The 13,385-nt window shown below is 33.1% G+C and overlaps 1 protein-coding gene across 6 annotated transcripts in view; it reads left to right on the top strand.

Moving 5' to 3' along the window:
- Window positions 1-13,385, top strand: part of LOC118187360 (protein bicaudal C homolog 1-B-like) — a 254,265-nt gene that overhangs the window by 163,224 nt on the left and 77,656 nt on the right. For all 6 annotated transcript variants that reach the window (XM_085825071.1, XM_035357562.2, XM_035357558.2 and 3 more), the window contains 3 exons: window positions 3,468-3,525; window positions 6,541-6,611; window positions 6,712-6,892. In XM_085825071.1, the coding sequence (XP_085681197.1) occupies window positions 3,468-3,525; window positions 6,541-6,611; window positions 6,712-6,892 (310 nt within the window). The remainder of the gene's footprint in view (window positions 1-3,467; window positions 3,526-6,540; window positions 6,612-6,711; window positions 6,893-13,385) is intronic.

Below are 13,385 nucleotides of genomic sequence, written 5' to 3'. Positions count from 1 at the left end.
GCTAAATTATTTTATCTTTAATGTATGAAAATCTAAGATAAATGAAAAATATAGTGAATTATTTTGTAAAAAATTGATATTTCATTTTATGGTATATATTCAAAATTAAATGCATTAAATGCTTTTTATTATAGTTTTGGCTATTTTGTTACTTAATTAGCTAAAGATATTGTATATTAATGTGAAATTTTTGATAATTTTTTTGTGGTTTTTTATTCAGTTGAATGCATTTCCATTGTTATGATTATAAAACCCTGCTTAATTCAGAAATGAAAGAGAAATACAATATTTATGTAATAAATCTAAAAACTAGTCATCATGTAATTTTTTCAAACTCAATTCCTTTTTCTGCTATTTCTTCTCCCCCCCTCCCGAAAATTTTTCTGTAGTGAAAGCAAAAGATTTCATTTCATTATATTGAATAAAATAAGTAAATTATGCATTCATTATCTGACTGAAAATGCCATTTTTATGACTTGATATAATGCTAATTAAAACAAGCATTTGTTCTAAAGGATAAGCTATCAAAATAGAGCATCACAGGTTTCGATAAAAAAATGGAATTTTAACCATTGCATGAAGAAATTTATAGTTATCAAACAGAAGTAGTGGAAATATTACAGATGAAACTTGTGAAGCTGAAAACTTGTGAAAATTATAAAATTATTTTAATTATCATAACTATTTCATATTTTTTGTAGGTTGCATTTTGTGGTAAACAACTTGTGTTTATAGCAAAATATGTTGATTTTTTGGCAGTTGTTTTCAGTTTTATATCTGGGATATTATTCCAGCAGTTGAAGAGTGAAGTGATTAAATGTAAATGTAAATGAAAATTTTTACATTCCTACACTGTAATTACTGGCTGAGACAGAGCCGGGAATTCTCATAACGATATTCATTTCCAAGGTTCAGGGTGTTCAACTAACCATAAAGTTCAAGTAACTGGAATATTTTAGAATAACTTTTCATCCCTTTGAAAAATTTAGTGAATGAGAGATTTGTAATACTTTTATAGAGCCTGTAATGCTATTCACATGTATTCATTGTCGATAAACAGCTAATAATGGAGTTTAGTGCTAATAATGGATAAGCATGGCATCACAGTTGAATCATACAAGGTTCGTTTCATCTGTACTCTAAATTTTTGTAAGGAAGGATATAAGTGCTATTTTCCCATGTTGTTCTGAAAAAGTTACAAATGTTCAGCACAGGTGGGCAGGTGATGAGGACAGGGGCATCTGGCATCTGCCAGAGGTAAGCAGGTGTATGCCTCTCATCCTTCACTATCCAGAATTTATTGAAGAATTAAAGAATTCAAGTAATTTACATGGCTATACATGGGTTAGATGGCAATATAATTGTTGTTAATTTGGAAACAGAAGATGCAATGAACATGTTTCAATAAATATGACTTAAAATACGTATAAAGAATATATGAAACAGAAAACATAATTATGAAAACATTGCACATAAGATATTTAAACAATATTAAGCAATTGTGTACAGAAGACCAAAGTTTGCTCATAATTAAGTACAGTTTCTGCATTAAACTTGTTACTCATCAATTGTGCTTCCATTGAGTATCACATGCATATTTGGCACAAATGAGATGATATCATATGAGACATATCATCTCATTTGTGCCGAATACATAGACATGCAAGTTTTATGCAGTTGAAATCCATGCTTAGTGAGCCTGGACCCTGTCAAAAGGCCGGTAGTGAATCCAGGACCTCGCAGATTTTGATGATTGCTGCCTGATTTCTAACCAGGATATGTTTGTATGCCACTATATTGTTTGAGTAGATGCAAAGAAATGCTAATAGGACAGCTGTACATGTAATGATCAAGGTTGCCCTCTTGGCTGTAAACTCAGACATAAGTGTTAGTGATGCCATGCCTTTTGAAATAAGTTGGAAAAAGGTCATGGCTGGTGATGAAACTTGTGAACTATGGTATGAAGATGTGGCAATCAGTAAAGATGTTTGGAATTAAGGAATGCATGCAACATCCATTTTTGCTGCCAGAGGATTATTGCCTCATGGTAGAGAATACATATAAATTGAGATGAAGGTGCTGAGATTTGGCATTGCCTTGCATAAGTGTCATATGCTGCCTCTTTGGCTAGATGGTCAGCTGTTTCTATTGCCTTCATCATGTGCTTTTAGTTGGATGCTGGTATGTGTTAAAGTTTAATTTCCCTTGAATGGCCATTGTGAGAGAAAAAGTGGATTGGGATGGCCAGAAGAAATGTCAGAGTAGATAACTGTATATGGATTATGTTCTATTGTAGTTTGCTCAATAGCCTTTATGATGGCGAATGCCTCCACTTTGAAGATGAGGAATAGTATTAGTCTGAGGATGATGAATTGTATTAGTACTGAATATAATAGTCTTTACTTTTAGGTGCTGAAAACAGTCCCTTTTCTCTTGAAATGCCTGTATCAGTTAGATAAACATGTTTTTTTTTTTTTTTAAATTGCACTTCATTTATTTAATGCTGCATCCTGTGAGATAGAAGGCAACTTAAATGTTTTATTTGCTATTTAAAGTTTTTGAGTAAAAATAAGTAAAAATGTGATTTTGTATGTATTTTTAACCATATTCATATATTTATATCATTATTTCTGCTCTTTCTCTTTTCCCTTTTTTTTTTTTTTTTTTTTTTTAAGGTGTGCTTTTGTGTGTGTGTGTGCATGCATGTGTTTGTGTAATTTTGTTAACTGTTCCTCCTAGAATAGTATTTGAAGCATCACTGATAATTAGAAAAACCTACTTTCATATGAAAAACAAGCTGCCAGCTCATTTGATTCGTAACTGTATACCCAACCCAATTAATATGTCTGCTGATTTTTTTATGACTTTTATATAGCATAATATTTCTCACAAATTTTAAGTAACTTGGCTAATTCAGTATTTGTACCCAGAAGCATTATTTCTGGTATTATTTTAGATTGCCTCTTAAAGGAAAACAAGACCATTTATATCACATGAATTAGAAAATCAGAAAAAGGATAAAGTTTTGAAAATGTTGCTTTAGTTGCAACTGAATAAACTGGAGTCATGGTTTTGCAATATACAGTTAAAAACCTAAAACTGGAGTAACAGTTTTTCAATATACAGTTAAAAATTTTTGGTAAAATTTAATCAAAACAGCAAATCTAAAAGAATAAAAATATTTTTCAATCTGCAAGTGTTTTGTACCTTTTACACTTAAGAATTAGTGACCACACTTCAGATATTGATTAGGCACCATTCAAATTTAGCTCATCATCTAAAAATTACTTGTGCTAAGTTCTGATTTCTTGAGTAGTTGGTTGGCATCTATAGAAAACTATTTAAAAAAAATGCTATTAAAAATGCTAATAATCTGTTAGCTAGGAAAGGATGTGCACTCAGATATACAATATATTATTATATTGTATGAATGTATATTAAGAATGCATATTGTATTATCTTTCCAGAATTTTTTGCCATTGTGTGTAGCTTTTGATATTGTTGAGACGAGAGATGCAAATGGAGGTGCGTATTCCAAGTTTTATGTTAAAGTATTAATATTGTAATAATAAGCCAGTAAAAGAGGAGTTCAACTTCTTATTAGATTTTCATGTTAAAGGGGTACTATACAGCAATCAAAATCATTCTTCTTAATTTTATTTCATTCTGTTCTTAATTTTATGTCATTTTACTGAACAGATTCACATTTTTTAATGATGTGCTAATTTAGTTCTGTGGATTTTTTTTATTACAATTCATTTTAAAGTAGGTAATACTTTCATGTGAAGTCTCTTTCTTCACATATTTAAAAAAAAATGCTGAAATTTTTTTTATTTATAAGAATATTTTGTAGTTTGATTCTAGTAAGATATCCGTCAGAGCAAAGGTGTTCATTCAGCCTGCGACCCTAAGCTAGTATCAGTATGGTCCAAGAAGTAAACGTGAAGCGCAGAAGGATTGTTGAGAATTATATTTGTGATCGAGTTTTAAAACTGGCCTTAAGTATGGATGGATGGGTTATTTGATGCTTTTAATTGAAGTGAAATGAAATAAATTTTGAGTGGTGTGACTTGTGCACGAAGTTGTAGAGACATTAGGTTATTTTAAAGCAGGAGACATGAAAAATGAGCAATACCATCACTGGGACTCAAACCTCAGACCTTTTCAACACGTGCCGAGTGTGCTGGCCATTACACCACGAAGGCATGCTAAGAAGGCGGGAGAAATACCCTTATAAAGTGATTGATTACCTTCGTTTAGATATATAATGTTTGTGTGTATCTTTGTGGCTGCTCTAAAAAAAATAATTCTATATTGCTGTCATTATATTAAAAAATCATAAATTAATAAGTTTAAACTACTTAAATATGTTTCTATGCCTTTTTTCTCATCAGCCCTCATTAGTGTTCAGCAGTGGCAGCTTACCATATGAATCAAGTGAATCACTGAATCAGTTAAAAATTTTCTATATATGTACTTTTATATCTAGTAATACATTGAGAAAATTTGAACTAAAGCAGTTACGCCTGCACATTTCTCTCAGAGGTGAAATGCAAAATTTCTTTCAGTGGTCAAACTTGAGCAAGCCCAAAACTTTTGAGTGAAACCGATGCAGTAGGTGTGATTTATTTTGAAAGTCACAACCTGTCGCTGGCGTATGACCCAAAATGTCTAGTCGTCTTTCAAAGTGGTCCAGAAAAGCTAAAATGTTGGACAGCTTCGATTTAGAGCTTTGATTTCAGTATGTAAGACCAAATTGTAAATATACAAAAATAAATCTGCTTTTAATTGAAGAATTGATTTAAAAGATTTTAAATGTTTTGTGTTTTCTTTCTTCTGTTTTAGCATTATCGCTATCATTTTGAGTGATTGAAGAAATGTAGCTTTAAACTACAACTTTTTTTTTTTTTTTTTAATTAGACACATTATTTAATGTGTAAACTGAAATGGAAAAAATTAGTTTTTATAACAAAAATAATTTTAATTGCCTTTTTGCATTTTATTTTGTTTTTGTTTAATGGAAGGGGGTAAAGGTAATTTATTAAGCCTTTCTTGTATGAATATTTCATAGTTTCAAAGTAGATTTTTCAGTGAATGTGATTTCTCAGAAAAATTATAACACTTATCCAGGGTATCTTTACATCTTGAATTACTCAAATTCAGTTTCTAACCCTAAAATATTACTTAAAGCTCTCGTTACCACTACTAGTTTTAAGTACTTTTTGAAAAGAGACAAACACTCAACTTTATTTTACATTACCACTTGTGAAGTTAAAATAAAAATATTACAAAAGAAAGCTACCAATCACTTTTATTTTGCAGTGAAATAAAATAGACCTTAGACAGTCTTTGAAATTTACAAAACTATATATAATGCATAAGCAAGGCTACAATCATGTATGAACAAAAGCTAGCCCACTTCTTAACTGAACAAAAGCTAGCCCATTTTTTAACTTAACCAGGTATGTTTTAATCTTAAGTGAGGCAGCAGCTATTCATTAAGCAACAAGATGGGCAGGCAGTGAACAATAATCCAAACTCTCATGTTGTTCTGAGTGCTTTAATGAAATATGTTCTAAACTGCTTGTTATTCAAATCTGAATAACCATGAATAACCATTTTTTTGAATCACTCAGTGTGTGATGAAAATGAGGCATATAGGAAAGATATAAATTAAATTGATCTTTGTAAAATTAAACTATAATGACACAGAATAAATAATGTTCAGTATTGGTGCTTTATGTACCAAGAAATACTGGCCCCTTTTTGGAGGTGGTTATGATAACGCTTTAAGACATTTTTCGTTTAAATATAGCGGTTGTTTCTCATAATCTTAGTCCAAAGTGAAGTATATTTTTAAGTATTAATTGATTTTTAATTAAGATTTTCATTAAACTTTATGAATTCCAGTATTTTTTTAAGTATTAATTGATTTTTAAATAAGATTTTCATTAAACTTTATTAATTCCATTACAGAATAATTATTGCATTAAAATAATTTGTCTTGCATAATATGTCTTTAAAATATTATAAAAAAATGTAATTCACTAAAAAAGTACTTACTACGTACAGTAACCTGTTATAATTTGAACATTTATTAAAATTTTTTATGATAAATATTAATGGAGGTGGAAGTAAAATTTCATGTCACATGTTCTAATTTTGTTTTGTGGAAAATCAGGATTTTCAGGTATTTGGGTATCCTGTAATGAGTTCATTAAAAAGAGGGGTCAGTTGTAGAACAGTTGTTTAGTTAAAATTTCTTGCCTTTTGTTTGATAGTGCCTGCTCCTCCTCCCCCAAGCTAAAAATAACTGCTATTATACATAAAGTCATCTGTTAGAGTATCAGTAATATGCATATTTTTCAATCTGATGTCCAGATGTTGCTTTTGTTTCTCTTTAGTAATAATAATAATAAAAAATTAAAATTGACTCTAAAGACAATGTGTCAAATAACCTTTAATGTAAATTAAATTTTTTTTCTTTAATACAAAATGTATCTACTATGATATAATAAAATAGCATCTTTTTAATTGTAGAATATGTTGAATTCCTTAATGATTGCAATATAACTGTGCAATCTCGTCTCAAGCCAAAGTTTCATATTAAGGTAAAACAAAATTTTCTATTTTTTCTATTGTTATATAGTTAAGTAATGCATCTTATAAGTTACATAAGAAGTCTTGGATCGTAATGTTTGTGTTTTTCAGAGTGTTACTATAAAAGGACCCGAAAAATTTTCACGCCAGATGCTTCAATATAGACAACATTTGCTTCATTTATCTGCATTGAACTTCACACCTGACATACAGGATATCAACTTAGCATCAAAATTTCTTTCATCTATCAAAGAGCATTATCCACAGCTAACTGAAAATCAGAATACAGTTTGTAAGTTGCATTTCTTATTGTTTTTCACTGTTAGATTTTTATTATAGTAAAATATATTTATTACATGTTATTGTACCTTCTAATTTTGTTACATAATTTTTTTGTAGTGGCTAAACAATGCATAAAATAACTATGAATTTGAATAAATATCTAGTGAATGGAATTCATGAAATTCCCTAAACTTTTAATATGGTACTTTTCTCTTCCAAACTTACCATGCCTTGTCCTCACAGCTGTTGGTTGTAGAGGTGTACCTTATTTTTTCACACTTTGAGTTTGGGGCCTAAAAAAATGAAAACAAATGAATAATTATTTGAGTGACAGATTATTGGCATGCTATAATAAATGTATTAATAAAAACATTATTACATAAAAGTTATTGAATCAATGTTTATTCATTATACAACTTCTATTCACTATGAGAACTGCCACCTGCCCCACCAGTGGCCAAGTGGTAAAGTCTCTGAACACTGGTAGTTTGGTCCGGGGTTCAAATCCTGGCAAACGGGCCTGACTGGATGGCTGTTAACAAATCCATATGTGAAATGTGTATACGAGCCAGTTTGCCTTAGAAAGTTCTCCATAAAGGCATCTCTCCTTTCAGAAAGGAAACCCACAAGAGCTTTGCCATAATGGAATAAACCTTAAATAAATGAAACCAGAATTCCCATTCATTAGTTGGACTTCACCTGTGTCTGATGACAAATCACTGTTTCATATATTGCGTCGGAATTTGAGATGCAGTATATCTTAAATGACTTGACAGCAATCTCAGTCTGTCTATTCTAGGATTTTTTTGACTCAAGTATGAACTTCTGTAATTAATTGGCTTATTCACTCTTCCTATTTGTGTCATATTGTACACAGAAAACTTCATCACCTATTCTTTCTATTCTCAGTGCCAGATTTTACGTATAAGCTGCACAAGCTATAGCTTATGATCCCCACTTTTCTGAGGCCACCTCAGAAATCAAGGGCCCCATACCTCAAGTAGTTTAGGATCTCATCAAATCTAAATCTGGTCATGTCGATTCCTCTCTCATGGTAGCACTGAAGGTTAAATGCTGATGATAAGAGGCTGGAATTAGCATGTCAAGCTTCTAGGTGAGTCAGCAAGTTTTGATAATAGGCCTGCTGCAGTGTTTTTTTATGTCATATCTGTTATGTGTGCTTTGAACTCATCAAGCATCTTGATCCATCCAAGTATGTCATAATCATGCACAATCACTCCTGTAGGAATGTCGTTTTTTTGGCATTGTTCATTGTTTAAAAATCAATTTGAGTGGCAGCTTGTTTCTATCAGCACCACAAGCTAGAGTAACTGTATCATGGCTTTTTATGTAGACTTTCTTCACAGTACGATCTTCAGCGTCTTCATATTAACACTTGGCATGTGGTTATACTTCGCTGCGAACTTACGCGTGCAGCAGGCATTTTTTCGTGAATCGCACGGAAGTATGGTTATTCAGGAAAATCGCAGTAAATTGAAAACTACTTCGTTTTTATGAATGAAACTTTTTTTATTTTACACTTAAATATATACTGTGTGATTTAAAAATAATAATAAGAAGAAGAAGAAGAAGAAGAAAAAAAGAAAGACAAAATCACAAAAATAAATAATATTTAAAATTTTACAATGTATTCAAAAATATTTTTTCATAAGAAGTACAAATAGAACTGATAACACGTTAATAGTTCTTTACAGTACGGTACCATTCAAAGCATTTTCCTGAAAACGGCAGAAGCTACATATGAAACACGTTTTACTGCAAACACACAACATTGTCTTTGTGGATTTTTCTTCTTCCCGGCACCAACAATTTTCTCCAATACGTGTTTTCACATATCCATGGGCAATCTTCCAGGAGGGTCGCGTTTTGATATCATTTGCTCTGGTTCTTCAGTGCTGATTTCAGGTGGTTCATTTAAATATATACTGTGTGATTTAAAAATAATAATAATAAGAAGAAGAAGAAGAAAAAAAGAAAGACAAAATCACAAAAATAAATAATATTTAAAATTTTACAATGTATTCAAAAATATTTTTTCATAAGAAGTACAAATAGAACTGATAACACGTTAATAGTTCTTTACAGTACGGTACCATTCAAAGCATTTTCCTGAAAACGGCAGAAGCTACGTATGAAACACGTTTTACTGCGAACACACAACATTGTCTTTGTGGATTTTTCTTCTTCCCGGCACCAACAATTTTCTCCAATACGTGTTTTCACATATCCATGGGCAATCTTCCAGGAGGGTCGCGTTTTGATATCATTTGCTCTGGTTCTTCAGTGCTGATTTCAGGTGGTTCATCAATAACCCAATGCCGTGCGAAGTTGTGCAAAAATTTCTTGTATTTTATTTTTTGCGTCTTTGTCGAATTGTATACTACATATTCATTGAAAAATGCACAATTCATCATATACATAGCTAAGCGCTTTGTCCACTTCACTGTTCTACGCAAAATACTATAGTAGGACAAATACTGATCGGCCCAATCTACTCCTTTCATGTACAGGGTGATTATAATTAAAGTTTAAGTTTCAGAACGCTATAAAAAACAGAACCACTGATGAAAATGATGTGAAATTTGAAAGGAATGTTATTGAAGAAGGCGGAAAGCATATGGCAGAAGAAAAAAAAAATTAGTTTCAAAAGTTAGCAACAGATGGCACTGTAAGTGGCAGAATCACGACGAGAAACGAGAAATGATTTGTAAACAACGGCTAAGGTGGAAGTTACACATTAAAATGCATTGACAAATTAGAATTGTTGAATAATTTTATTTGCATGACTGTACATATAACATCGAAAGGGACAAATCGGTTTCAAGAGTTTTGCGGTGACATACCGCATAAGAACCATTCAAGAAGTTCGGAACTGTCGCGAGACTGGTGCAAAACATGTTCAATATGGTGTCCACCATTGTGTGCAACAAGTTGAAAGCGACAAACAGCATGTTCCACAACGGATCGCAGTGTCTCTGGGGTGATGTTCAGAATGTGTTGCGAAATGCGTGCCTTTAATTCTGCTAAATTTGCAATTGGAGCACGGAACACAACATCCTTCAGACATCCCCACAGCCAGAAATCACACGGAGTAAGATCAGGCGATCGGGACGGACAGGCTGTAGGGAAATGACAGCTGATAATTTGAGCATTTCTGAAATGGCGCCTCAGCAGCTGCTTCACGGGATGTGCAATGTGCGGAGGAGCGCCATCTTGCATAAAAAGGATTTCATCCACACGTCCATGCTGTTGCAGACCTGGAATCACGTGGTTGCGCAAAAGAGACGCATACCTCTGACCAGTGACGTTTGCGGTAACAGGACCGGAAGCACCCGTCTGCTCGAAAAAATATGGTTGTAGGATGAATGATGCCGTAAAGCCACACCATACCATGACCTTTTCAGGATGAAGTGGCACGGGGTGCGTTGCCAGTGGATTTTCTGTTGCACATATTCGACAATTCTGGGTATTCACATATCCTGTCAGATGGAAATGGGCTTCATCTGTCCACAAAATTTTCCACGGCCTTTCATTATCCACTTCCATGCAAGCCAGGAATTCTAATGCAAACGTCTCCCTACGCTGTCCGGTGAGACGGAAGAAACTCCTGCACATGGCCAATTTTGTATGGATAGCATTGCAGGATGTTTCGTACAATTTTCAGCACTGTGCTCTACCGTCGAATGCACTCGTTTTCTCCCTTTACCAGATTGCACATCAAACGAACCTGTCATTTCTAATTTTTGCATAATTTTCTTTAGACCTACGACACTCATTGGACCAACGCTTTCTTTTATACCCTTCAGTGTCCTGAATTTTTGCAGAGCTGCTCTTGCACAATCATCATTCTTGTAATACAGCTTTACCAGCAGAGCGCGGTCCTGCAGTGAAACACCCATGGCGAATGTCTGAGACATGAAATGAGGAACAGCCTGGTACCTGGCGGCTTTATAACACTGAAATTTAACTAACATTTTAATTTACGTCTTCTTCCGCTTGCAGTACCATCTGTTGCTACCGCCTTCTTCAATAACATTCGTTTCAAATTTGACGTCGTTTTCATGAGTGGTTCTTTTTTTATAGCGTTTTGAAACTTAAACTTTAATTATAATCACCCTGTACTTGTTGTAGTCGATCAAAGCATTTGGCTTTGTAATTTTTTGTCTCTTGATACGATCAACGTTGCTACTTTCTTTCATTTCCATGAAATGAATTGAAGAGATGAGACTGACTTCTTTCTTGGATTGCCAAACTTGTACCAGTATATCATTTTTTCTTTGAAAGATTGTTTCTCTTTTTTTCAAATAAGTTTTTTTGAGGCACTCTGGTAGACCTCTATTCTTCCTAATTGTTCTGCAAATTCGTATTTTTATTTAAAAAAATTTTTTTTTCTAAAAGGGCTTCCATGTTATCAACGCTGTAGTAGTAATTGTCCATGTACAAGTGGTGCCAGACATCAGTATATGGCAAAACTACTGTGAATATCGTTTCGATCAAATGTAATCCTTGAGCTACATAAACTTCAAAATTGCAAATATAACCAGTGTCACTTCCAGACAATATTCTTATGAGTATGCCATATTTTATAATTTTTTTAGCATTGTAAACTCTAAAAAACAATCGTCCTCTCCAAGGTATTATGCCCTCATCTAACGATATATGTTGTTTCGGTTTGTAAATGTTATTGAATTTTTCAACAAAATAATTTAGTATAGGCCTGACTTTGAATAATCGATCAGAATCGTGATGTCTTCATTGTTTATTGAAATGCCAAGCCTTCCATATTTGGCAAAATCTATCCCTTGACATAGTTTTTGAAAAAAAAAACAGTGTACTTAGTTTTTGAAAAAAACAGTGTACTTGTGCAGACATCAGTTGATTCGGGCGTCTTTACGAACTTGTCCTATGAAAATAATAAGCCCCAAAAATTTCTTCATCTCCGGAATCGTAATATTTCTCCATTTCATGCTTTTGGGAGATATTTTGAACTGATTCATATTTTGATAATAATACCTGTTTGATTCCGTGACTAAATATGCTAAAAAGTCATTGCCTATAAATAACTTTACTGCATCAGCTGTGGATTCAGGAACATTAGCCATGTTAGTTATCCCAGGATGACCCAAAAACTCTTCAAGGTCTGGAGTATTGTCAATCTATGACCATTCATCTGCTTCATCAGAAGTTGTTTCAGAACTACTAGAAATTCTTTTTTGGATGAGCACTCGAGAACGTGGAATAATTTCAACATCTTCACTTCCTTCGATATCTTGACTTTTAGAATCACTATCATACAAAAAGTCCAATAATCTGTCAGCGCATATTTCTTTATCACTACCTCTGTCACAACAGTTCATTTTATCAATTTATTTAATCAATAATAAAAAAACCAAGCTTCATATTGACAAAACACGACTTGTACGTTCTGGAGCTAAGAATTTGATTGAAGATGAAGTAACAAAAGACCAAGTATCTCGACCATTCGTAACTTGTTGAAAGAAAAAATGCAAAGCGTTGCCTAGCAATGCAAACAACACTCCTATAATGTCTAGATTTGTGGTGGTTAGCGGGTATCCATCACAAATCTACTAAATACGTATTTTTACGTGACCCGCACTCCAGTGACAGACTGCAAAAAACGCAAAAATACATTGCTCGCATGCCATACATATTTTTACGTGACCCACGCTCCAGTGACAGACTGCAAAAAACATAAAAATAAGTTGCCCCCATCCCAAGTGTTAACAGATTTATTACTTGGAACATTAACACATTGGCAGTGGCACAGATATTCATTGTTCTTTTCGTGCAGCGGCGCTTAAATTTGCGGTCCTCTTCGTGGGATGAATAGAAACAAGGCCGTGAATAGAGCAAAGAAAGTAACTACATATTGCGATAATTGTAAGGGCGAGCCAGCGCTTTGTTTAGCCTGCTTTAAAAAATTTCATAGAAAAAATTAATAATTATATTTAATTTATGAGTTATTTGTTTTTTATTGAATGTTTGATGTTGAAATGTTAATGTATACAGTAATTAAAATAAAATTTTATACTATGTATTTTTTGGTATACAAGCGTGACCCATCCATGAGTTCGTGAAGCAGCATGACCCACTGCCCCACGGAACAGACAAGTATGACCCACCGATGGGTCAGGCCGGCATCAACGTGTTAAATTGAAGGTGGACTTTCATGACTAAATGATGAAATTCAATAACCTTTTACTCAAAGCTTTCAGGCATCTTTTGGCCGTGTCTTGTATGCATATTTTAGTCCATTTCATGAACCTGAAGTACCAGTTGTGTATTTTTTTCACACTATCTGCATAGAAACTCTGTTCACTTAATCTCTTAACTGCAACTGGTGTTTTACTTTTATATATATACAAATTCAAATATCTTCAGTCTGCATATGGCCTCTAAATATGATCAGCTTAAATGTCAAATATCTCCTGTGTTTATTAGAGGGGAGTTAGGCAAGTTGC

Source organism: Stegodyphus dumicola, chromosome 1, assembly GCF_044657685.1.
Source record: "Stegodyphus dumicola isolate Sdum_Otavi_A_Nest chromosome 1, ASM4465768v1".
Classification (NCBI taxonomy): domain Eukaryota; kingdom Metazoa; phylum Arthropoda; class Arachnida; order Araneae; family Eresidae; genus Stegodyphus; species Stegodyphus dumicola.
Note: the sequence above shows the minus strand (reverse complement) of the source record. Positions and strands in the feature narration are given on the sequence as shown.